The sequence below is a fragment of the Platichthys flesus genome, chromosome 6 (assembly GCF_949316205.1).
Source record: "Platichthys flesus chromosome 6, fPlaFle2.1, whole genome shotgun sequence".
Taxonomy (NCBI): Eukaryota; Metazoa; Chordata; class Actinopteri; order Pleuronectiformes; family Pleuronectidae; genus Platichthys; species Platichthys flesus.
The window spans coordinates 13,279,057-13,306,733 of record NC_084950.1 but is presented as its reverse complement, the minus strand read 5'-3'; the positions used below and the strand labels follow the sequence as shown (position 1 = coordinate 13,306,733).

Here is a 27,677-nt window from a genome sequence, read left to right as displayed (position 1 = left end):
TCAAACCTGCGGTAAATGTGTTAACTCACAGTTTAACCTCAGATACTCCTATAACAAACCCAATTAAATCCAGTTTACTTGCCTAGTGTGGCTGATGTTAAGATGTCGCCATGATCTACGGGGCAATTTATATTGAGAATCATGTAGGTGTAAAACAACATGACAAATGAACGCTCTGAGTGCAGTGAAAATGAATGCAGTGGAAATTTTATAGATTTTCATGTAATATTCCTCATGATTGTCAGTCGCTGGAGGTCATACACTTCACCATAGTAGTATAAGTATAGATTTCTAAATTGCTGTACTTTTCCTTCTGATATTCAGGACGTGGAAATCAGTTTTTAAATGATTTCATCCAACATGACTCTGGATCTAAATCCTTACCGGCTGCAGCAAAGAAAGAGAGCAAATTGTTCCCCTCTCTCTTTGCCCTCTGTCAAACATTTGCAAAGCTGCGGTGAAACACTGGAGATTGGGTGTCCCTATCATCTGCTATTATGAATTCCTCCGTCTGTCTGCGGTGCCTTCGTCGTCGCCCTTTAATAAATCAGATTTAGTGCTACATCTGTAGTGCCCATGCTAATGAAGTAACGCCCAGTGCCGGGACACAGCGTTGATTTCATTTCCTGCCCCTCTGGCTGCTCCCTGGGTGTAGATGGAGATTACATCTCATATAAAAGAAGAGATTAAAGAATCTGTATCCGAGTGGAGTGTCAATAGGTGTGTGCTCGGCCTCACAATAGGATGTGGAAGTTTGACCGAGAGCGGCGGAGATGGCCCTCGCTGCCGTGGGCTTCCTCTACCTCTCTCTTCTCTTTCTACAGATATTTGGAGCATAACTTGTTGTCTTGTGTAAACCCAGTGCCTGCAGTCTTTCCACATGTCTATCCTACCAGTTGTAGACTGACAGAGAACATTGATGGACCCACTGAAAATATGCTTGTGAAGGATTTCTGCAATTTCAAACAAATGGTATTCTTTCATTTTATTCTTTAATTCTGCAGTTCTTTATCTCATGTGGGCTGAGCTATTCAATACTTGATATTCCTGGGTGCATTGTTACAAGCATTAACTAGTGTGCAATATGAAAAAGCTGAATTACGTCACCCAGAGAGACAGTGTGTTGTTCTGTGAGCGATTCAGTCTTGTGCTGCAACAATTAAACAGTTTGTCGATGGCATAAAATGAGACGCCAATTATTTTAGTAATGAACAATTAAATATAAAGAAAAATGCAAAACATTATCTGCTTTCACTTACGCTCCGTTCAAAGACATAACATTGCTCTCTGGCCGGTACAGTTTAACAGATTTTGCCAGCAGTGTGTGTGATGTGTGATACACACAGAAAGTGCTGCACATAGATACACAGTTTGAAAGAGTGTGGGAATGGGTGAATGACAAATCTGTTCTGTAAAATGCTTTCAAGTGGTCGTCAAGACTGTAAAAGCACCATATATCATTTTGCTGATATTTTATTGTGTTAAATCATTGATCGATCTATCAAAATTCTAGACATCTAAAATAGTTTTCTTTGTGGCCTTACCAAGCAGCTAAATTGTGCTACTGGCCCCTGTTTTATCATTTACATCCGTTGGCATATTAAGATGCTTCATGCAGGCATGTGCACCTAAGTTTGCATGCCATGACTGGAACTAAATATAGACCACATTCTGACTTATCAACACATTGTATTGTCTGCAACAGTGTGAAATATTGCTACATAACCACTGATAAATATGCATGATCTGTTATGTGGTGTTAACAGTTGAACAGCCTGGCGTTGTATTTCCCAGGAGTTTATGGTAACGTCAAGGTGTTAATGACCAAATACCAAAAATAAATCAACATGCATCTACATCACATCTGAATCATTCATCAAATCAAGTTTTTGGAGGATGCATTAAAATGCTTTGAGGGCAAAAAATTTTTTTAAACTGCTATCTCCTATGAGATACTCCATTCTTTCCCTCTCGCAGTCATGTGCTGCTGAGTTTGGGAAATGTTCAGTTCTGTGGTTTTAACCTTTAACCCACTTAACTGGTTTAAATACGCTTTATGTTTTCTCAGAGAAACTGTTGACTTGAGTTTTCCTCGTGATTTATTATACAGCTTCAAAGTCTTAATGCTCTCCGACAATATTTCACTATTTCAAAAAAGAAAGTTGGAGTGTATAAGAATTCAGACTTGTTGTACAGTACCTCTGCTGATTCACTTGGGTTGCAAGCTAACAACCAACCTGGGGTTTGTCGGCTAAGTTACTGCAAGGGTTCCATTTTAGTCGTCTAACTCCCTTAAGAGATTTGAAATCCTAAACAACCCAAGGTGCTTTATTCTTGGACATTTTTGTGTCGTAACTCATTTGGCACCAAACTGCACCCAAGTTTTCTCCCTTTTGTGTAAGTGCAGAGAACAGCAATGACATTGTTTATTGCACGCAGTTGATTTACGTGATCTGGTTTATTACAACCTCCCCCTGCTGGAGCCTGTGGCTGATCATTATATACTGAGAATTTAATCCTCTCCCATGTTCAACCTATTTCTCAAATTAAATTCCCAGTCCCCTAAAAACAATCAAATTAAAATTCACCAGAGACTGATTTTCATTCAGATCTGCACCAGATTATTTTATAGATTTGTCCCCAAGACCCATAAATTAGTCTCTATGAAAAATCTATGAAAATGTAGTAAATGGAAGCAATTTCCAATTTATTACAACTTTGTTAAATCCCATGAGGAAGAACGTGGGGACTTAAAAGTGGATAACGCCCAGATGTCCATCACAACAGATCAAGAGACAAGCAGTTGGTAGGCCTTTTAATGAGGATAGATAGCTTGTATAGGATAAGAAGATCAGGTATTATCACCTCTTTGATGTGCTGGGTATGTAGATTCTCTTTTCCATTTATTCCCTGTTTCTTTACTTTAGTTTGTGGTTGGCCTTCAAACCCACTGGATTGTTCACATTCTGATCCGTGTTGTCACTTCACTGCCTTCTTTTTAAATTAATCATAAACTGCAGTGAATGAAAATGACATGTATTATGAGGAGGCTGTCGATAACGTGCTATTTGCGTAGGCGTTGTGTTTAGTGGGGATAATGAAATGTTATCAGCGCGACTCAAAAAGCAGCAATAATAATTATTCAAGTTATCAGCTGGTTGAATGACCCCCCCACCCCCACCCCCCCCCCACCAATCTAATTAGAAGCGTGTGTCAGCATTAATGAGTCGAGTGCTATTATGGCAGAATTCATCAGGGCAATTAGTGAATCTCAGAAAGGGCGACACTCCATGGGAAACTGCACAGTGGTTGGGTCACTCACAACGCCCTGCTATCAGCACCATGTAAGCAGCCCCAACATTGACCTCGGGTACAACAGTCAGCCACATGAAAATGTTCCATCGACCGTTCTGCTGATAGATTGTGTTATCATGTTTTATCAAATGATATCATACGCACTCTGACGTTTGTCTCGTTGAGTGAGCGGGGAGAATATACAACAATTTTCTGTAAGTGAGCGGCTAACGCGCCGTAGCCAGAAACCAGCAGCAGAACAAAAAACAGACTTTTGTAATAGTCAACAGTTGCATTCAGTTACCCTGAGTATTTTAGATCCTTGTTATTAATGTTTACAAGAAAATGAACACATCGACATTTAGGTGATGTAATTCTAAGTGAAAGGATTCGAATGAAAAGAGAAAATACATTTTATCAAGTGCTGGATTTACAGCCATGCAAGTGGATCTGTGAGACTAACCGTAAAGGGATAGTTCACCAAAAAATTGAAATTCACTTCACAACCCTTCTTCAAATGTAAAAAAACTACAGGAAAAAAAAGGAAATGCCTCCATGTTGCTCCTGTGGTGTCATCCAAGCATCTGTAAGCCCCGATATTTAGATATTAACCTTAAACAGCATTATTTACACTATGTTTTTACCCTTCATGGAAATGCAGGTCTTGTTTAGAGATTTAATTCAGGATCAAATTCATGGACTGACCGTCTTTCATTTGCAAATATGCAAATACTCAAAGTGCTAATGAAAAATGATTATGTGCTACGTGGTTAAATCCTGTCCCTCTTTTAGAGGATACTGAATTAACCTGCAAAGCTATGAAATGGTCAGTGGTGTAGTTCGAGAGATGCAGTATTTTCAGTCAGGAACTGATTAGGTTTTTGTTTATGAGGTACAATCAATCCCCCCCCACCCCCCGATAGCTGCTTAGGGGAACCACCCTGTGTACCGTTAAAGAGGACTGACAGGGCTCATGTCTGAATTATCGTTCTGTGTTATTGTTATTATGGATTTTTCATCTGCACGGTGTGAGCCATGATAATGTGTTTATTCAAGGACGGATACACAGAATGGCTCTGACATTCATTCTTGTCCTTCAGCTGCTGCTCAGTCTGTAACAAGCAGGATAACATATGGTGGAAAATAACTTTCTCAGTCACTGGACCATTAAGATACTTTGTCTGGCTCCCAGAGGGTAGTTGGTATTATTTGTTAGTGTCTTAAATTAATTGGGTAAAATCTTTGTTTTTTTTAGTAGCAATAGCAAAAAGCTATATTAAATTAAATTTGGGTAAGAATAAAATGAAGGTCCTGAATGAATAAAGTAAATTTAAAGGTTGTTTGTTATGTACACTGAGTAGGACCTGCATCAATATTAAATTGGTTTGAGGGTTCTTACATATTAATTATACAAATGCAAGAATAAACGGAAACTATTTAGCCGATGAGACCGTTTTATTAGATAAAAATATAATTCGAGCAAAGGAAACATTTTTCAGTGTCTGTGGTTCTCAACAAAGTCGTCAATGATCTAGCCAGCCCCCTGCTATATAACTCTGGAGAAATGAATGAGAAGAGAGCAGGAGATCCTCCAGAGGATTCACTTACAGTAACACTACATCGACATCCATAAAAGAGACTTTGATATACAGGTCTTGTTTTAAATTGTGAGTCAAACCATTAGCAATGAACCACTAAACCATATCCTCTAATTTAGCCTCTGTAGATGCTCTATTGGCTACACAGAAACTGAGGGCGCGTTTATATCTTGATATATTTATTGTAGAGAACAAAAAAGACCAATGATCAGACAAATATAATCACTTCAAAGTTAACATGTCTCAGGTGATCCAATAAAATTATGAAACTAAAATTAAAATGAAGAAACAGAGAGAATCTGTTTTCAATAGTATCTAAAGGTGTTTACATGGTAATTTCATATCTTGATATATTTATTGTAGAGAACAAAAAAGACCAATGATCAGACAAATATAATCACTTCAAAGTTAACATGTCTCAGGTGATCCAATAAAATTATGAAACTAAAATTAAAATGAAGAAACAGAGAGAATCTGTTTTCAATAGTAACTAAAGGTGTTTACATGGTAATTTCATGGATATCTGTTTTCGGGAGGTATAAATGGTCTAATAAAAGATACAAATAATAAAAAAGCTTATTTTATTATCAAGTTTAACGGCCACTACAACAAGAACAAATAAGTAATAAAGGAATACACAGCAAGTGCTAAATTTAAATATCTCTGAAGTCTGAACTTTCTTTTGGGACTTTCCAGTGTGAAATATTACCAGATTTTTGTTAGCTCTGCTAACGCTACACTACTGGAAATCACTGCTTAAGCCTGAAACATGCTTCTGCGACTGCGTCTGCGTCTTTTCACGCCGCTGTGGCGCAAGACTCGTTTTCATTCATGCTTCCCCAACCGTTGCGCGTCTTACAAAGCAATTCCGCGCCAGAACACTAGGCGGAGTAATGCTTTTTGTCAAGACGACCTTAGAGACGCCTTCTTTCTTCTTCGTCGATTGTTTATTTACATAGCCACTGCGGCTCCTCGTAGCCTTTTTCTGGCGGACAAATCCGCCAGTCAGTGACAGGTTATACAAGTGATCATACTATTGGATATCTTCTGCCAAGTGCTCTTCTATTTGGTCCATATTCGTTCTTCTAAATCTTCCGTGATTTCTGCCGGTATTATGGGGCATGAAACCGGAAATGCAGCTCCAGAAGGGATGTAGAGCAGACCAATCACAGCCTTGCGGGCTGAGTGAGCTTGCGGAGCTTTGCCGTAAATTTTAGAAAAGGGGGTCGACACCCATCAGCACGTAAGGAGGGATACATAAGCACGTAAGGGACCCGGAAGGGCTCTTGCGCTTACGGGCCCGTGAAAACGCAGAAGCATGTTTCAGGCTTAACTCGTCTAGAAACCTGTGCCATGTACCCACCAGTGGCAATACAGCTTCTTTGAAGAAGTGATATCCAAGGAAAGGAATTTGCAGTTTCATCCAGGTGAAACTAATGTAATTTAAAGATTTGGAATTGGTTCGGTACAGAGATTTGCATATTCGCTGATGCCTGGCATTAGCATTATTATCTCGAGGGATCTCTGAGCTGCCTCCCAAACAAGCATGCTTCACCTCAACCTTCACCTTTACAAATTGTGGTTTCCTTTTCTATCACCATAACAATCCTATGGCCGCTGAGCTTTCTAGCTGTGCTGGGTTCTAGCCTGATGTTGCACTTGGCATTCAGTTGCCAGTGACAGTGTGTTTGTGTGCCTCCACATTAGATGTTGTGTATGCAACAGTCTCTAAGCTCATTACAGTAATCAGGTTAAAGAGAAAGGAAGCTGGGGAGCACTTGGTCTGCTATATGTTTCCTCTGGACTTCCCCGGTGAGACGAAGAACCTCTCACACAGGCTCCAGCTGAGCCACCGGGTCCCGCCTCTGCAGACGCCTGCTGCTAATGATCGGCTCACGCTGCTCATGTTTGTATGAAACCCACACTGGGTTATTCAACTGCACCCATGCTGTCATAATGACCAGCTTGTAATTGAACTTCTGATACACGGCCAGACTCGTGTGGGCTTCCTTGCTTTCTGCAGTTTGGTGTGTTTTTTGCACAAACGAGGCTGAAAAACTGTTCACCCTCACAGGACTTCAGAGAATAGCACCTTGTAACAGCCGAATTGCTGAATGTATTTACATGTGTAGCCTGAGTGTGTAAGGGAGAGGTGTTCATTTCACCGTTGTTGCTTTTGGTTTTGGAGCTCGTATTCTGCTGAGTCACAAAAGCTGTGATCCCGCAGTAATGATAGGACTTGAAATATGGCTGTTTAGCTGTTTTATTTTGTGTCCTCAAACCCTTGAACGCTCGATGCTATGTAGCCTCGTTAGAAAGTACGGAGCAAGTTCAGTAAAAGTGGTTCACACTGCCTTCAGCTGATCTATGGCAGTGGCAGCTTGTCTCTTTAAACGCTGAGTGTGTGTAGCCATTGGAAGCATTCAGTGACCATCTTAGAGAACCACTAATGAACATCAGAGCCTTTTATCATTCATTGGTTTCTTCTGCCGACGACGCCTCTGCTGCTGCAGAAAAGGCCCCGTTTGTTTCTCCGGAGCTGACAGAAGCCACCTGACCTGGGAATTGCCCAAATCTAGGGTTGCCGTGGCAACCGGCAGATGTGGAGCATGAAACAGGGCGACTGTGAGTCCGTAACTAAGCATGGCAGTATCCCTTACATGCTCTGCTCCTTATCCTGTGGCTCCTCTGCCCTGTAGAGGTCCGGCTGCGAGTCGTGTCCAGGGATGAGCTCTGCTTGTTTCCCCTCTGTCCATATGGTGCCGAGCTGAGAGCATGCACAGGAAGAATATCAAGCAGTCAGTGTGGATGTCTCAGTTGACCCTGTTGCACAATATGCAAAGGATATCCATGCCGTGTGTGGGCGGGCGGTTAGTTGACCACATGTTTATTACGCAGATTTGAGCCAGAGATGTTTGTTTCCAGTAATCAGGAACACTTGGAAGTTTAGGGGGTGGAAAGCCATGTGTGATGGCCAGACAGTCCTCTGTGAGATATCATTTGGATGCAGGAAAACCTGTACGCTGTATAATGTTTGTGTTCCTGTAACTTTATCCCATCTGGTGCTGTATTGTGGGATTCACATGCCCTGAGCAGATCTCAGGGGTGGAAAGAAACTACAAGAGTCGCCTTTGGTGGAGTTGTCTAGAAATGTAAAGTAATTCATCTGCAGTAGTTCACATTGTATATTCAAAAATATCACTTCAAGAGGGTAGTTCCTAATTTCCGTGTCTTTCATGTACACCGGTTAATGAATGTTGATGGGTGTGATCTTATTGTTCGATAGCCGGTGTTGTTGAAGTGCTGTTTAAATGAACTGTATTTGTATCGAATGAAGACGTAAAATGCAATTTAGCGCAGCACAGAGTCACTTCATCCCACTCGTACAATTGAAGACAAAAATCCAGAGATGGAAACAGAGACAGCTCACCTTCAAAGTAAAAATGTCAGGTTGTGAGGCTGTGACTGTCAATTTAAGGAGAGCTAAACTTAATTAATGAACAAATAGCCTTTATTATATCTAAACTAGGGTTTAGGACAGATGATGTCCCTCCTTTTACAGATTATAGAGTCCTATGACTCGAATTGTCATTTCTGAGTATGGTCTATACAAATACAATTTTATTTGATATCATTTTTTGGGGAATAATTAATATAATGACTGATTTACAGTTACGAGTTATCATGTTGCATATTTGTAACTCTTTTCCTCCAGCTTTTAATGAGTAATTTACCAACGCACATGAACAATGAAACAAGCAGATTTATATAAGAATGTAATGATTAATTTATACATTCTTCAGATCATTTATTTGATAAAGAAAACTTAATCTGTACCTCTGGGCAAAAATATAAGTCTTTATATAGACTTGTCGGTCCGATCAGTAGAAAGAATTTTTTTACTTTTGTACTTTGTTGCTGGCTCGGTGTCATGATAACGCCACTAAAAATCATCCAAGTGTATTTGCCCTTCCTTCTCATAACCAGGCTACCTAAAGAAATGATCCATCTCTGTTTTCTACCTCACGCCCACCAGAACAAAGCAGTCTTATTAAAAACATGTACACGGGCAGGCCTCTGGCTCGCAGCCTCCGCTTGCAGAGCTTTCTGAGGGGGACAGTATTTATCTGAGGGAAAACCGTTGTGTACGCCATCTCCAGCCAACTTAAACATTGGATTCTTGAGTGCTTTTAGTCCTCGCTGAGAGAAAAACAAAGCTGCACGGAGTCGCACAGTGATACCGCACTCGGATCCTCCCATGCTAACAGGATAATGGTTTTTTTTCGTTTGCTTTGGATTTGCATGGTTTGCTTTCAACTTTTACTGTCCGGTCTAGATGTTGATCAGCCGTTCATCATTTCGGGAGTGAACGCACTCTCTGGGAAGTTGTTTGGTTAATTGAGCGCAGGGAAAAGGTTCCATTCTAAGTGCCTCCTCTTGTACGTTATGTTACTGCCTGTCTTTGTGCACGTACGTCTTCCTCACTGCACTGTGGGGATCAATCCACCGGATGAGGATTCTCACTGCTCTCGTTGCAGCTCCCCTCGCAAAACGTTACATTATGTCTTTTTTTTTTTTTTTTTTTTGCTCCTGTGAAATCGGAGTGACACTTTCACACAGAAGTATTTTCATTTTTCAACTTGAATCAAAGTCAACTCCCTTAATCTCTTTTTGCCGCAGAGCGCTTCCATGTACGTGTGACAGGAGAGCTGAGAGGCCCTCTGGGTGAAACTGAGGTTTGTGTAGTCCTGTACGCAGCCTTACATAAAGCAGCCTCTCATGTGGTCACGTCGCTATCTCTCCGACCTTGTCCTCTTGACATTTAAAAGCCGAACTCCTTTAAATCACTGCGGAGCGTGACCGGCGTCCGGGTGACCCTGAGCGGTTGCACAGTAGATGTGGACCTGAGGGCAGAGCTGATGTGGCTGCTGCCGCCGCTGTCCGGCCTTATATGTCCAGGAAAAGGTGGGCACTGCAGCAGCCATGGCAACTGTGGGCAGGGTCGCTGATCTGGAAACAATGGGCCGACAACATGGCCTCTCCCTGAACCTCCTCTCATGCAACAACATGGTTTCACTCACCATTAACAGGGGATTTCATTCCTACAATGTCTACTTTGATACTGTTATAGATGAGTGTTTCCTTTTATAAGTCTCTGCTGAGCGTACTGAGAGCACATCCCACCAGAAGCTGTGCAGGAGGAACTAATGTGTAGCTGCTCTTAACAATCAAACTGATCCGGTATGTCAGCTTGTGGTGTTCTAAGCTAAATGTTTGGTTCTGCTCAAAGAACCAGAACAGAGTACCTCCGCTTCATGTGTCACATTTCTTCCTCTACAGCGTGCTGGAGGATACGAAGCCCTGATAGAGTCCGCTGCTGTATCACACTCTGGAGCGAAGCCAGGGCATGTTCCGTTCCACTGCTCTTGATACTGTAATCAGCATGCAAGTGGTGGTAGGCAGTCGGCTACTGAAGTATGAGAGAGAGAGGCTCAGCGCAGACAGGAGGAGATTGGAGGCACCTGATTTACGAGGGCGCGACACTGCAGGCAGAACACGCAGATTGTGGGAACCTGAGGTGTGACAGTGTCGTCTACCACCGCTGGACGATGGAGTTGTTTGAGTCGATGAAGCCTGTTGTGTTTGCTTTCTGCCCGTTGTTGATGTGCGTGCTGTAATGCATACATACCTAGGATGCCTAGATGTGGGACATTACCCACTGAGTAATAAACTCGTTCACTGGACAATTTACAAGAAAAGACATGTGTCGGCGCCCTCTTTGATCTTTAATGTTAGATTTCACTTCAGGGAGCCTCACTTTTGGAGCTCACTTATAGGTGTGTGAGGGTAGATGTGAAACCCTCAGGTTCTTCCACCTTCATCTGACACACTTTGCAGATTGCCTTATCAATGTTGTCTCGTTCCCTTGTATCTTTCGGGCTGAATCAGGAATATTGCAGAAGAGGCTCTTTTGTTTTTTGCTTTGACACCTACTCCCCTGACGGTCATCACTATGGTGCAACTCTGCTCTGCTGCTGACCCTTTCAGTATTGAGCATTGATTGGAGCTTTTATCTGATTAATTCCCTAGATACAGACTTCAATGTGGATCTGCACCAAGCTGCACACACTCAGAAATACCAGTCTTGAATTTTTCCATCAAATATTCAAGATTCCTCTCTGGGAAAACAACGCAAATGTTGAAAAACACACATTTCACCATGTTCAAGAAAGGGAAAACAACAGCTGGATCGACCATCTGATCCTGATCAGCACCAACACTATACGGGTTGGTGTTTGATCCCTACCACATCCTTCCAAAAATGTTTCGTGGCAATCCGTCCAGTAGTTTCTGTGTGTTTCCGTGGTAACTATAACAGACCAACAAAGAAACGAACAAAGGTGAGAAAGAAACAGAAACAGGGGCTGTTGGGGAAGATATATCATCAGTATGTTTCTGATCACCCCACAACTACCGTGGTGACCCGTCCACATTCACCTCAGCCTATTGTATCATGCTACAATATGAGGCATTTACTTTGCAGCCGATAAAATATTGTGTTGTTTTGTTGGCCTGCGTTTTAATAATATATCTCTTGGCACTTGGCAGGCAGCTCTTTTTTATAGTAAAACAACCTGCTTTGATTTGACTCATTTGGTGTAAGGAGAGTTAGATTGACGTTAAAACACTGCAGGGTTGTCATCTCAACTGTGACCTTTGTAATTCTGATGCAATGATTTCATGAGCCGGCTCTGCCTTGTCCTTTTTTTTATTCTTACACTAATTACTGTCACATCTGTGGAGTCTCATCTTGCTGCTCCTTAATCTCCCCCTGCTTGTATCTCTACATTCGATTAAATTGCTTATACTCTTCTGTATACACACAGACCTTCTTATCACAGTGTGTCATGCAGAAACAGAACGACAACAAAAGGTTATTTCTTACAATTCTCCCTGCTAGACTGAAAAAACATTGCTGAAAGAATCTATAGGAAGACAGCATCTAGCTTTGTTTCTTTGCTGAGCACTAAAACATGTCTTGTGTTTTGGGTACATCGTGTACGGGGTGGATTTCATTGCTGCCACCGGAGAGCATAAATATCAATGTTCATGTTAGTGTCATTCTGTGAGTGAAGGAAAAGGTCAAAGGTCACAGCTGGGGCTAAGATTTGTTTGAAATCACCTGGCCTTTATAAATCTGGACCTGGATGAAAATGTGGGCACAAAATAGTTGTGATATTCCTGAAGATTATAAGGTGGTTACTGAAATTCCAGATATTTGTTAATACAGACTGTTAATACTCTTTCTATATACTAACCCTAACCCTACTTAAAACTCTTGATGTTAATTGAATAACATTTTCACCATTTAAACATTCATTTTATAATTATTCCCAGACCTGCTCTTAAGATGTGGCCACGTTTCCATGTTAAACTAAACCACACGAATTGGGTAAATACAGCAGAATGTAAAATCTCCAAAATGAGCCGTGTCTCCTCCTGTGATTGGTGTAATTTAACAGTCGGCATAAAAGACATGGGTGCACTCTGCTGATTGCACTGCATCTCACAGCTAACTGTGGCTGGTGTGACAGACAAGGTGAAGTCAATCAGGCTCAATGGGCAAAGTGCCTTAATCACCTCGGACTGTTCGGGGGATCTAATCATGGCTGTGATTCACATGTCCCTGTTGGAGATTCTGATCCCTGAAACATTAGTTATGATAGTACATCAGCACCATGGTTTTCAACGGCTGTTAAGAAGCAGCTAATGTTAATGATTTCCAGTTTAAAATATAACTTCAGCATCAGGGGTTTTGTTTCTGTGAGCTACGCATTATGCAAATAGTACTGGATGAAACTGTAAATATGTATTGATGTCAATAGTAATACTGTCCCAAGTAGACTGTTGTCTATAGGCTACCAGGTGAGCACTAATATTTAATTCCCTCCACCTCAGAGGTTCTGTTTTTGCCCCTGTTTGTTTTTCGGCTAGTTGTTCGGTGGGACGGTCAGTTGGCTGGTTGGCTGGTTGGCTGGTTGGCTGGTTGACTGGTTAGTTGTTTGGTTGAATGGATGGTTGGTTGGTTGGTTGTTGTTCCTTTGATAGTTTCATCAAAGGAACTCATTTTTTCGTTGGGAATAGTTAACTGATCTTGATGAAAATAATCAGGCATATTTCAGGGGACTGATATCCAGGAGTGTGTGCAATGTAGAGCAGCTTTATCGAATTTAAAGGGACCGTTGGTTGTTGGGGGAGGTATGTGCTCTACTGAGTACCCTTCTAGTTTGACAAACGTGAATTGCCTATTTGCATTTCACACAGGGTTGTACATTCAGGTCATATGTTATATTGGTTAGTAATAGCAAGATATGAGTTATTGGACAAAAATGAGAAATATGTTGGGTTTCGTTGCGACCATGAAACTCTATTGTGGATGTTACCATGGGGGAAGAAATTACTTCCAGATTGAACACACTGCAGTATGTCGACATCAAACCCACTCGCATGCTCTGCAGTGATCAGTGGACTAACCTGACTGGATTGAGTGTTTGAAGCCACTTGACAAGCACCTGTTCAGAATTTTATACTCACAATAATTCAGCTAGCACATTACAAAATATTTTTCTTTGACTTGATATGCACGTGCACAAAGAGTGTGTCGTTAAAGTGTAAGGTTTCATAGATTGTTACCATATCTGAGACGATGAAACGAATCACCATGTCAGACGATGAAGTGCATCCTCATTCTTTAGAGCAAATTATTCTTTGGATTGAAAATATGTTTGAAGTCCAAAACACTGAACTATTGACTCCAAATGTTTTCCTTGTTTCACTTCATTACATCACTTTGCATGCAATAGTTATTGGTCAAAAACCAGATGTAGGCCAGTGGAGCACAGACCACATTGTGTAAATGCAGTGTAAGAGATTTATGGTTTCAAATGTGGCTGATAATGATAATGAAATCATCATGGGCTGAATCCTCTGTTTTTTTTGGACTGAGCTGAGCCATCAGGGTATTTAATGGAATAAAAATGTTGGGCCAACATCTGTCTGAGCCAACATTAACCACTATCATTGAGATAGATAGAGAGAGAGAGCGAAGCACCAGATCATTGACTAACCCTAACCCTGACTGCAGATGCTGGGTGGAGCTCCTCTCCTCCTCTGGTAGCTGCTTCTGTCTGCTTCTACTAGGAGGCTCATTCTTCATTTCACTAGATGAGGGATGACGGATGGCACACGTATGAACTTTGATAAACACCTTACACGTGTTGTGAAGGGTAGCTTTTATCACTCTAGAATCATAGATAACTTAAAGATTCGTCATCCAGGCTGTAATCCTATCACGGCTGGATTACTGCTATTCCCAGTTTACAGAGTTAACGAGTTCTACGCAGAAAATGTCCAGAAAATGTGTGTGAGTCCATATGCCTCTGTCTTTTAATATCAGGAAGGAACAGTTGCAGTTATTACCCTGCCTCTGCCTCTGGATTCCTTTTGAAAATGGTTCTGCAGGAGGATGCTCTACTTCGCTGGATATTTTTTAAATTAAGAGGAGCTGCTCTCTCCGTCCGTGCGACAAGGGCAAGATTCATAATTTCTCTCAGTATCTAAACCCTCAAATTGCATTAGAGCAGAGCGTGTCACCCAGGGGCCGAGCCTGCCGTCCACAGAGTGGGTCAGAGCAAGGTTAATTTTAAATTGTGCAAAAAAAGTCAATATAGCTGTGAGTGGCTTTAGAGCACACGTTTGAAACTCTATTGAAATCAAAATGTGCGAGCCACTTATAACATGTCAGCTTGTTCATATTAATCCAGGTGGACTTTAAATAGAAAGGGTCAGTTCTTTTTTCTCGATGCTGTCTGATGATAGCTGTGTCCGGAAGGAGCAATTATTAATGAATTTATGAATCGTACGCAGGAAGTGACAGGGGTGGAGGAGGAAGCCTTTGTCATGCACAAGGATATCTAAACAAGAAAGATCAGAGTCTCTGTAGTAAGATGTGATGTTAAAATGGTACATGTAAGCAATGACATAGTTATGTTTTATAAGTATCAAGCAATAAGATGTGCTAAATGTATTGTTGCACATATAAGAACAAACCTGCTCCATCTATAGTTCTGTTGGCCGCTTATGAAGATTGTCAGTGTTCCAAAATTATATTCTCCTCATGTTTTTAATTTGACAAGTTAATAGGGCGACGTCTCCGTGGCCCCTCATGCTGTTTAGATTACATCCCCTAAATAGATGTAAAGTCATTTGCTTTACATTAGTTGTAAATCAACTGAGCCTGATCCACATAATCAAGATGTATTTACGGTGGCTGATTAATGTCTATACCTATTGGGTTCTCCCTGATTTACCAATTCAAATTAGTGCTGGAAATGATAGACCAGCAGACAATAAATTGAGAGGCGGCGTTCACATCTGCCGGAAAACAACACCGCTGACCTTCACAGGCTCTCCACTGTGGGGTTGAGCAGAAATGCAGTTTCAGGAATCCAGGAATATTGGATCAAAACAACCTTTGTTTGCAGCTACAGTACGTGAACCAGCGCCGGACCGCCTGTGTTCCAGGAAAACTCGATGGTCTCCTGAGACGTACGCTGTGGTCCTGCAGGAATCTGACCTTGCTTTCAAACAGACTGGGATAAAGGCTTGTCAGCGCAGGAGAGAGGAGGAGGAACTGTGGTGTAAATTAGCATTTTGTCAATGCACACATGCTTAAATCCCGCTGTTCTCAACAGTCGGGATAACTGCTGAGGTCAGAGATACTCGCAGTGTCACTGACATGCTACATGCTTAAATTACACAGCAATAATAGATGGCCAGGGTGGAGATAATTTGGCACAATAAAGGCCACTTCGGTGTATTTGTGAGGTTAGTAAAGGCTGCAGCCACAGTGCTCTCCTGCTGCTTTACTGGCGGTTTCATTTGAGCTCTGGGGTTATTTCCAGTCCCATCACAGCCTGTTAAAGTCTAATTGTCAACCCTAACAATAGTCGTGCTTTCTTCAGAGGCGACATGCGAATCGGCAACGTATCCCAGAGAGGCTGCCTTCATCTCACAGTAACTGCTGCTGATTGTAGCGTAGAAGACGAGAGGCGTTCCCATCTGCATCACTGTTCTGCTTGTGTTCCTGAAGTCTGAACGGCTCAGCCTACCAGGAAATCATTACTCTGTCTCATGTGATCTCTGTTAAAGGGGCTGACTTTGACAATCCTGATCAATGGAGGGGGGATGGTTTGGATTTGATCGGCTTCTTTGGGAATAAGGAATTACATGCGTTATATATTATACCTGTAGTATACACGTACATCTTAAAGCTAATATTTTGGGCAACGTCGAGCAATAATCACATAATAACCTTTCAGCAAAATGTGAATCACTTGATCCGAGAGAAAACAAGACTTGAACAGGGCAGATCGGGCAGAGGGAGCTCCTAATTGGCTATTCTACCAAGCATGCTCGTTCATGTCCCTTCGGTGAAAATCCAAGAGTGAATCAATTGCAGGAAATGCTACAGGAATACGTTTTATTACTGTCTTTATTCAAGAGCATGGTCTTTCAATTTGAGAACAGGACTTAATGATTTCACGTTAAGATTTTGTAATGCTTTCACTTACAACCCTGCGCTTGCACTCAGATTTACCCTGCTGGTGCTTAGGTTTCCTGCGCCCAAGCTTCAGCTGCTTCCTCATGCTAATGCTGCTTCTGCATCTGCTCTCAGATTTCTCATCTGTGCTCGGATTTTTTTCGGTGCAACATGTCAACCAACCCAACCAATAGCATGCCAGATGTAGGTGCGGCGGCTATTTTGGTTTTAAAGATGCCTGCAACAGTGTTCCAATAAAGTAAACAAAATTTGAGATGCTGTATGCCGCTCAATGTGGGCCGGTGATCTCCTGAGCTCCTGCTCCATAAAGATGTGGAGGTGTTTTGCAGTCAGTGAGTGCAAGGGGAAGAAGAGCGGAAGATGGAGCACAGGAAATCTAAGCAGAAGCTGCAAGCGCAGGGTTTTGAGTGAGAACATTTCACAATCGTGAAATCGACAAGTTCTGTTTTCAGACTGAAAGAGCAGGCTCTTGAATAAAGTGAGGTAAAAAAAAAAACATACATAAAATGTCATTATTTAGCATTGGCAACCACTGCCTACTCTGCAAAGCAGCCTAAAAATAAGTGTGTAAGAGACTAAGATGCAATATAAAATGTGCATGGGTTGTGTGTGCGTATGAGCGGTGTGTATCTGCCTATGCTAGTCTGGTGGGAGGGATTCAGGACAGAGAGCATCCATCACACACCGTTAGTATGGAACCTCACTGGAGACGAGTCTCAACAATCAACTTTATTTTTTCCAGCGATCCCACCTACCGCGCCTTCAAGCTTGTAGTTTAGTGAAACTGTATAGTAAGAATTATTTCGGGGGACTCACACAGCACAGCGCAGTACAGTAATTGCCGTGTGATTGCAGTATTGAACAAGTTCAAGGCAGCTGTAAAGAGCCTGTGCGCTCCTCACAGCTGGAGATCCATGCTGTGGCTCCGGGTCGCCAGAGCACGTCTCCTTCACAACGACTGATCCCAGCTCTTGTTGAACCCGGCACTGCTCCACGTTCTCGTTGCTGCACGGCAGGGGATACACGCAGACATTGACTCTGATATTGATCAAATAAAAACCACACAAAATGTAAGTCGCGCCTGGACTGTGAAAGGATGTTATTCATTCTCTTTCACACGCTGTTCGCTCCCAAGGGGTCATACTGTTTCTAATTTTACTGTGTTGTCTTAAGCATCTGGAATACACGGCCCAAACAAACTGATCAGAAACAGACCAACAGTGTTCAAGGTAGCTGTCAGCCGTCTCCTCACTGGTGTGGCAGACTGGTGGATTAATGGCAGCAGTTGTTGCTCTCTGGCTCTGCCACTGTTTTTAAGGTCAGTCATTACAGTTGCATTCTCTCTAGATGGCACCTGCTCTCTTCTGGCCATGTTGCGTCTCCCCCAAGCAAGCTGCCCTTTGGCCATTTCCATGTCTTCATATTTCATCTGTAAACAAACCTAATTCACTGCAGGATGCTCCTCCTGCTGGTGGACTGGTGATGGTCACGGGAGATACAGCTTTGGAAATTGAATTTTTGGGCGTGAGAAAGTGAGTTGTTCCTGTTTGCTCCTCTCTCAGACGGGGATCCATCCGTGCCTGAGAGCAGAGCTAATGAGGAGCTGGCTGCAATGGAGTGTTTGCACGAGGATCCTAGTGAAAAATGTGCGCTGACACTACTGTGAGCTCAGGGATTATCTTTATCCTCCTGGGTTTGATCATGTGGTCTCTGTGCTTCATTACTCTGTGAGGTGAGTGATGCTGCAAACAACAGATAGTGAGTGGTAACTATGGCAGCTTGAGAAACTTCAAAAGATATAAATTCTGTATATTTGGTTTGTGAGTGTGTGTCAGGGTTGGGGAGGGTTACATTGTGTCCGTGTGGCCTGCTGTGTTGTCGGTCTGGGGTCTCAAGCTGTTTGTCTAGAGGAGAGTATCTGAGGAAAGAGCTGGATGACAAAAACTCAATGGGGCCTCTCTGCCAGCCTGTGTGGAGAAGAGCTCACGTGGCGCCATTACCCCTTTTCTCCTTTGTGCTCGTCCTTCCCACTTTGTATAAGGAAAAAATCCAGGGATGGAGAGAGAGGGCCAGTTGGACAAGAGGAGCCCACAGGCCATGACAGACCTACAGTCACAGGAAGATTCATTCACAACTCGATTATAGAAAATTCACTTCAGCTCTGCCTCAAAAGGGGGTGGAAGTGTGAAGGGGGGGGGGGGGGGGGGGTTGGATGAGAAGTGAGCACAGAAAAAGTCTTTGTTTCCAAGTGTGACTGAGATCTGAATTGTGTCAGTGTGAAGATTTGAACTTTTGCCTTCACATCCAACCAGGGAGGAAAAATACTTCGATTTTGGAAAGTAGAGCATCTGAAACAATTAGTCAATTAACTGAACCTTCAGTCACCAGAAATTCCTTCTGTTAATCTTTTTAAGGTTATCTTTAAAGAAGAAATGTTCCAAATATCCAGTCCAGTGTCTTGGTTTTCTATGATATTAACTGGGACATCTATCTCGGACAAAACAAGTGATTCGATTATGCGGATTTGGGATTTGGTAAATTGTGAAGAGCAATTTTCCCTGTACTGTGACATTTTAGTTATTATTATTTACAAAATATGTAAGTAATAATAGTAATTTCATAATGAAAACTAGAATGGCTATCAAATGAAACCAAATTTAAATTCACTAGGTCTGTTTTTTATTTTGTCGTCAAGAGCCATGAATATTTCCCCGAAGAAATCAAGGTAAAATGTAAAAAAAAAGCTCTATCTCACAATGTGAGAAGAAATTTAATTCAATTCCCAGAAGTAATGCTTCCCTGACAAATGCCACATCCTTCCACCCATAGTTTCATGATAATCTGGTCACTATTTTTTGTGTAACCTCACAACAAACAAACGAACTAACGCTGATGAAAACATAACCTCCTTGGTGGAGGTAATAATCTCTGCTAATATACCAGAGGAGATGGGTTGGCTTTGAATTAGTCACAGACTAATTTCTGTTCTTCATAAAGTATTAACTAGATTTTAGGTCTATAAAGAGGCAGTGATCCTCCCTGGTATAAATGACCCTATTCCTATTTCCCAATCATTCCTCTTTGAAGCCAAGGTCAAAGAGGAGGAGGAGAATCTCTATGCTGCATTGGTTTCTTTCTTTTCTTCCGTTTCTTTGCGCGTATGAATCTCTGAATATCTGAACTGATTCACCCTAATTGCTGTTTGTGATAAAACACCCTCAGCAAAGTCTGCTTACTGTGAAGAGAGTGCTAACCCAGAGAATAGAGAATAATGATGCAGTGACAGAATGTCATTTCTCTTGTTTTGACTCCGCTCCTGTTATTTCTGCCGATTAGAGAGATTTGCACTTTTCTTTTCTCCCCCCTTTTCTGCTGAAAGATGATGTCGCTTGCCTTGGTTCAGCTAATTCTACACACGCTGCAATCTCTCCGTGCGCGTAACCCTTTAATATCAGAACAGCGGGGTAAGAGCGAGGAGCCGCTGAGACGGCTGCGGCACGACACCTTTTCAATATTCACAGGTGAAAAGGTCCCTGAGGAGATAATTGTGATGATTTGTTCTCTTCCTTTTGCGGTGTTAAAATCTACCTCCACTACTTCCTCTTCACACCTTCGAGTACACATGCACAAACCATCTATCCAGGGATATTAACAGTATGACTTCACACACTCACCTTATGTGTAAACCCATGTGTGTTTTGCAGGTGTGTAGGTCGGTGAGGCCGTTATACTGCCCATCAAGATGGTGGCCTTGTCGCTGAAGATCTGCGTCCGCCAGTGCAACGTGGTGAAGACGATGCAGTTTGAGCCGTCCACGCCCGTGTATGACGCGTGCAGAATCATCAGGGAGAGAGTGCCGGAGGCCCAGTCAGGACAAGGTGCGCTGGCTGACTGAGAAATGGTTTAACATGCATGGTGTCTCATTTACATAATGGAAATCTATAAGCATCTGAGTCTGCATACTCTGTGTTATTTTTTTCAGCCTCGGATTATGGCCTCTTCCTCTCTGACGAGGATCCCAGGAAAGGAATCTGGCTGGAGTCTGGAAGAACCCTGGATTACTACATGCTGCGAAATGGCGTAAGATTGAGTCGTATAGTCTGAGTTGGAGCTCCGTCAGTGTCGCTCATCATCTCTCAGACTGATTTACATCTCCCAGAGGGGGCTGGAAAAATGTATGCCTCCCTTCTCGCTGGGAGCGACCACGGTTTTCTGTCAGCAGCGATCAGTAGGGTGGCTGATGTCACTGTGCAGTGGTGGATAAAGGGTTTTTCTAAACCAAGAGCTGTGACAGGGCCACAGTTTACACAGAGGGGCCAATTATAGGACCAACATCCGCGCACAATTCCGGATTCAGTAAGGTCGACATTTCAGTCAGTCTTTGTTGACTGGGAGCTCTATAGCTTTGAGCAAAGCCTCACATCATTGGTTAAATTTCGGTCGGACAACTCCCGTTTATAATTAGATTAGATCAGATGACACTATCATCAGGATCTTTTCTGAAATGTGTCGTGCATCCAAAAAACGTCCATCACCTCACATAAAGACAGCGTATAATTACACAACAGAATAAAAGCGATGACATTGTATCAAACATTTACAGAGCAAGTGGCTGTGGAATTGTCTTAGTCTTTCTTAGAACTCAAACTATGATTTAACATCAGAATAATTCTTCAGTCTGTTCAGTCGAGCCTGATCTTCTGTTAGATGGCCGAAGCTGATATTCCTCGAATAAAACATGAGAGGGGTCAGCTGTAATGGTAGCTGCCAGTGACAACATTCATCTAGTGTAGGCTTCTGCTGGAAAGCTTGAATCAAGCGGCTGACCCACAATCGTTGAGCAGATACGCAGCAGACTCGTCAGGCTGGCTTAAAGTCGCACGGAAAGACAACTGAACCCTGCACTGATTCCATTCTACGTAACACTCTGGATAATAAACTAAACAATAACATATTCTGCTTGTTTTTTCCGAATGTCCTTGGTGTTAGAAGAGAATAGATGGGTTGTTGTACTTTGCTACACATGTAGTCTGTGTGTGCTCTCTGAAATGTTAATTACATCAACAAAACATAGTTAGAGTGTGGCGTCTAGGCTCCCTCTTCATCACCTCCTCAGATAAGTTCACATGACTATAATGGTGAGTGATGAGCTTCTATGTTTGACCTCCCTGTCGGAGACTACAGGTGGATGCTGGGTCAGTGGAGGGGCTGACTGGACAGGCAGTGATACTGACACACAGCAACAGCAGGCAAAGGGAGAGATAGGGAATGGTTGCAGCTTAAATAGGCTGCATAGGGAGGGTGTGTAGTAGAGAGGATTGTGTCACATGATAAGAGCAGCGTAGCTCTAGTTGAATGTCTGCAGTAACCGGTAAGCCTTGTTCTCTTTGTTCCAAAAAGCAGAGAAAAAATTAAAAACCCTGACAAATTGATTTGCAGTATTATTCGTTAATAACTATCATAAAAAGATACTGACAGGACAGGCTCAGAGGTCATCTTGCTTGTTTCTCCGTTGTTTTTCTCAGGACGTCTTGGAATATAAGAAGAAGCAAAGGCCGCAGAAGATCAAAATGCTGGATGGTGCGATTAAAACCATCATGGTGGACGACTCGAAGACAGTCGGCGAGCTGCTGGTCACCATCTGCAGCAGAATAGGTAAGTGTCAAGTCTCCCAGCTCTGCTAATATGAATCTTGTCAAGCCGTCGTCCAAGGTATGAATTATTCATCCTCTGTAATATTTTTAGTCCACAGCATAGTACTTGCCTTTGCATTATGTTTCTGTGTTATTAACATGTTATTCATTATATATTCTGAACAGCAGCATTAGTGAACCACTTTGGAGCTTTAATGCACGCTTGTTAAAGTCCTAATCACATTTTTCTTAAAGCACAATGGGAACAGTTTATCAAGCTCAAACAAGCCTGTTGGTAATAAATGCTGCAGTGGCATCCCGCTCTGTGACCGAGGTGTTCCCTCAGCTGCATATTTCAATTAGAAAGGAGGCAGCTATCAAGCTCATTTGGTTGAGGAGGAGAGGGATGTGTGTCTGGCAGATAGCTTTATTAGAAGGAGTTTGTTTGGAGTGAGTCTTTCTGCTTGGCTTCTTCTCCTCTTCGGCTCCCATTTTAGTTTTGCTGGCTCCGCACCAGCTTGCCTTCACTTCTGTTTCAGAACTGAGCGAGAGATAAAAAGAGAGTGTCAAGGAAGCGCTTTCGCTTTCCTGGCACTGATTATCGTGCCAGTTTGAGGCATCCTCCTCCACCCACTCCTCCCCTGGCTAACTGGTGCCCCTTTTCAGGAATCACCAACTACGAGGAGTACTCGCTCATTCAGGAGGTGACGGAGGAAAAGAAGGAGGACGGGATGGGGACGCTTAAGAAGGACAGAACGCTGCAGCTCCGGGACGAGAGGAAGATGGAAAAGCTCAAAGCCAAACTCCACACAGACGACGACAGTGAGTGTGAAGGAGTGATGTCGATATCTTGATGGCCTCGTGCCCATTTCTCATTTTCACATTAATGAATCTGACTCAACGCCATCATCCTGACATGCGCTTCATCACTCTTGTCTAATTTACTGCGTGGACATATCAAAGTTTAATGAAATTACCACTGTTATCTTTTGCCCAGAGGACACCAAAGAAATTCTGAAACACTTGAATATATAAATCACCCTCTCGAGTTTGAAAAACTAGTTATCGTCCCCGCTGAAAAATAAAGAAAGTGACGATATTCGTGCCCACTGATGAGTCCACTTCTCCGCGACTAATTTGGCTAATTGTCTGTCCAAACTGGTTTCGACCTGCCTGGTTAATTTCACCATCAGCGTCCTCCTCTAGTAATGTCTTTGTTAAGTGATTGTCTATTCATTTGTGCAGATGTGGAAACAGTGTGTGTATTGATTGTGCAGTGAACTGGCTGGACCACAGCAGGACGTTCAGAGAGCAAGGGGTGGAGGAGAGCGAGACGCTGCTGCTCAGGCGCAAGTTCTTCTACTCGGACCAGAACGTGGACTCTCGGGACCCGGTTCAGCTGAATCTGCTCTACGTTCAGGTAAACTCACACACACACACACGCACACGCACACGCACACACACACACACACACATACACACACACACACACACACACACACACACACACACATGCACATCTCTCTATAGTTTTGAGGACAGTAATTAACATAATGCATTCTGTAGCCCCTTACCCTAACCTTTACCATCACAACTAAATGCCTAACCCTAATCCTAATCCTAACCCTTACCATAACCATAACCCTAACCTAACCCTTATTCCAACCCTCACCCTAAAACAAAGTCTAACCCTGGTCCTCACAAATATATAAGTACAAATACACACACACACACACACACGTTTACGCTGACATAGCAAAAACACTGTGCAGAGAGATGACCACAGCCTTTATTTTTTTCTTTTACAGGACATTCTGCAAAATTAGACCCAAGCAGGTTAGCATATGTGTTTTCAGCAGAATGGAGACAGGAGTTTTTAATAGGTTTTGGCGAACTATACTATAGACTATAATGTGGTTACCTTAGACATGGTCCATACAGGTTTGACTTTAATCTGTGTTTCTTTGAAATCATCTTTGAGAAAATATATCTCATATATAAGCATGTAAGTAACATGTATTTTGACTTTTATTAACATTAGTCCGTGTCCCATCCACTAACATGGAGAAGCTCATGTTGTTCATCCTCACAAACAGTCTCTGGTTAAAACCAAAACCATGAGCTTAAAGTGGCTAAATACAGAACTGTCGGTTGTTTATCCCTTATGGATTTGTTAATACCAGTAACCAATCACATATCACTTACAGTCATTTGATCCATTGCTAATATGAAAATATTCTTACTGTGTCGTCCTCTATGACCCCCTCTCTTTTTACTTGTTCACATACAGTACACAGTCTTTTTGTTTTTGCCCATTTTTTGGCCGTAACCTTGAAATCGCCGGATGTGTCAGTGTGTCTTATCTGGGTGTCTCAGAGGATAATCTCAGGATGGATACGGCTTTGGGCCAGCGCAGACTGTGCTGCTCTTCTTTGAGGTCTGGAAAGGCTCAATAGGAATTTGCTTGAGGCGGACACTGTGCCAGACGGGCTGTGCAATACATGATTTAAAGAATCCCCTACCTATGTTCTTCTGATTGAACAAATTCACTCCTCAGCTGGATGGTATTGGGTTTCAGCTCCAGACTGAACAGCAGGGGTCCTGTTTAAAGAACCAGTCGGTGATTCAGTGGTTTGAAGGGGTTACGTCTGTGGTTCAGCAGCTGATCCTGAGGCTGAGGAGTTTTGGAGGCAGTGAGTTATGTCTCTATCTGAACACTTCCTGTTGGAGGTGGATTTAATGTTCAGCAAACTGTACATCTGGTAGTTAGGAGAAAAAGTTTGGCTTTGCGGGGTGACATCTGGATGAGGTGGTGTTGTGTTTATTAGGTGAGTTTCTCTCTCTATCTCTCTCTCTCTCTTTCTGTCTCTCTCTCTCTCTCTCTCTCTCTCTCTCTCTCTCTCATTTGCTAGTTCTACCAGTTTAATAAACTGGGGGGGAGGGATAGAGGGAGGCCTGCTGGCACAGAGGGAGTTCCGGCATTGCACTACTTTGGGTTTGGTCACTGCACACATCACTGCACTCACATCAGCCCCTCCAGCCAAGGGAGGAGGCGCCCCACTGACACCTGGACTCAAACAGAGGGGTGTGGAGTTCCCAAACATCACACACACACACACACACACACACACACACACACACACACACATACTCTATGACATAGACAGAGAGCGTGGGTAAGAGAGTATTTATAAAAAAATGAGTCACACAGAGATGATTGGATGTAAAAAATACATGATCTCTGAAAAACGGTGCCCAGAGATACAGTATAAACCACGTCTGAAATATGTACAGCTGCCTGCAGAACGTGTGTTCATGAAAAGACCCCCCCACCCTCCCTGTCTGCTCCTGCTGCTCTCCACCCTTCTATCTGCTTTGCCTCTATTTTCCCTGCCCTCCGCTTCCTTCCTCCTCTCACAGTTCGCCTGTCTCCACTCCCACTCTCCAGCTCCTACACATTCTGACATAATCGCGCACATCTCCACCCTCCTACCCTGGCACACATTACGGCGAGGGCCCATAACATGCGCTCCTCTCAACGCAGACTCATATTTCCTTTTCACAATAACATCCCCGCCTCCCGCCCCCCCCGCCTCCTTTTTGCCTCTCCGTTGGTCTTTCCTATCTGTCTTTCCCTCGTTCCCTCTCACACACACACACACTGGGATTGTCACACAGGCGGATCACAGAGAGTCTTCACAAGGCACTGGCTCTAATTTGTCACCGTGTTAAAAAGGCCAAACAGAGCCAGAGAGCTCTAGCAGAGTGGAACATACCCCCGGCTAATTCTCGTCATTCATTTTCCTTATTTCTTGTGCACCATTTTTTAACCCACCACACACACACATATTTTCCTCTTTGACATCCTTTATCATTCACAATTCATGTAACTCCCAGAACATCAGCAGTGCCGGGTAATTGAATTCAGATTTAGCAGATGCTGACGTTATTGCTGGCATTTCTTTAAACAGAGCATCCCGGCGAATCAGCCATGATCTAAAACCAGCTTATGTTTATTAATGATGTGAAGCTTCCATGATTTCAATCCTACCCACCCACACACAAACGCACAGTCTCGTGCATCCCACCCCACACACACACATAATGGAAGCTCTGCCAGTAACAGACTAATCTCCTTTACTACTCGACCACTCCCTTTCTGTCATGTATTTGTGCTAAGACCAGGATAAACCCCCGTTGCAGCAGCATCACTCCCTGCCTGATCTTCTTTTGCTTTTACTTTTGCTCACATTTGTTGATCTAGAAAGAATACGTTTTGATCTGTGGGACAGGAGTCCAAAGCAAAAGAGCTTTGATAAAAAAACTTCAATTCTGCTTTATCAACCAGGAACTATCGTCCCACAAATGTAATAAATCTTTTGTAAGCGATTTTATGTTTCAGTTTATGTTAGCATTTTAAGAGCTTTTTAGCAATTTTGCTTTATTGAAATATAGAGAGAAGGGCCCCGGTGCCTTTGGATAAAAGCCAGTTCAGGCATCCTAAATTATTTTTGCTAAATGAGCCATCACAATTCAACCTTTAACACATTTAGGATTATAACCGTGTCATGTCAAGTCAAGAAGCGTCGAGATAATGGTTTAGATTAATCCTTTGCTCACTGGTCTACTATAGCGACAGTGCTGCTCATACACTGTGAATTCAGTTGCTTTAGTGTATCCCTATGTCAGCATTTATTTTTATTGCTGCATTAGACTCTGTGTGCTCTGGCGGGCCGCGGTGGACTTGTTGACCTCAGCTTGTAGCCCCGGGCTTTATGTGTCACAGCTTCTGATGTCTTGTGCTTCGCCTCCACTCATGCAGCTCCATTAAAATGTCCCATCCGCCGTGAGCAATTCAGGGACTGGACACACTGTCCTGTCTGTTGATAATCGTAGTGGAATTATCTGGCTGATCATCTGAAACATGATTTCAAATTTACATTTATATAAGCTTTAAATCAGTGATCAATTACCCAGTCAATGATAAACTCAGTGTCTAAACTATAGCCATCACTGAGCATAATAGCAACACCATACTGAAGAAAGCTCCACACCAGTCCCTCTTTCAGTATTTGATTGAAATCAGTTGTTTCATTCATGCTTCACTCACACTGACTGCATGGTTATCAGCTGTCTGGTAACTTCCAATCATATTCCGGCAGGTGTACTGCCCGACCATCACAACCTGACACTCTCTTTATTCGGCTGATGTGCTTTTGACAACACTGTGCTGGAGCTTCACACATCATTCCAGCCTCAGCGAAGGACAGATCCTTTTATGCCAAATCTTATCTGTAAAATCATTTTCTTCAAGTGTAAATGGTGTGGGGTGTCGTTTGTAGTGTACACTGTGAAACAGGTTATTAACCAGCTTGTATGCATTATTCTAACTGAGCAGTATTCTGATTCTCTGTGTGTCAAACTCTCATTTCTGGAAAGACTAAGTCAAATTTGTTGCCGCTGTTAACCACCTCCTATCACCTGTAATGGAATTAGAGAGCAACACCCAATCGAAGGGTCCTTTGAATT

General features: G+C 42.7%; 1 protein-coding gene across 3 annotated transcripts in view; it reads left to right on the top strand.

Moving 5' to 3' along the window:
* The window catches only part of tln2b (talin 2b), an 81,896-nt gene that overhangs the window by 11,727 nt on the left and 42,492 nt on the right, over positions 1 to 27,677 (top strand). For all 3 annotated transcript variants that reach the window (XM_062390033.1, XM_062390032.1, XM_062390031.1), the window contains exons 2-6: positions 20,220 to 20,393; positions 20,498 to 20,595; positions 22,041 to 22,170; positions 22,815 to 22,970; positions 23,426 to 23,568. In XM_062390033.1, the coding sequence (XP_062246017.1) occupies positions 20,258 to 20,393; positions 20,498 to 20,595; positions 22,041 to 22,170; positions 22,815 to 22,970; positions 23,426 to 23,568 (663 nt within the window). In that variant the 5' untranslated portion in view covers positions 20,220 to 20,257. The remainder of the gene's footprint in view (positions 1 to 20,219; positions 20,394 to 20,497; positions 20,596 to 22,040; positions 22,171 to 22,814; positions 22,971 to 23,425; positions 23,569 to 27,677) is intronic.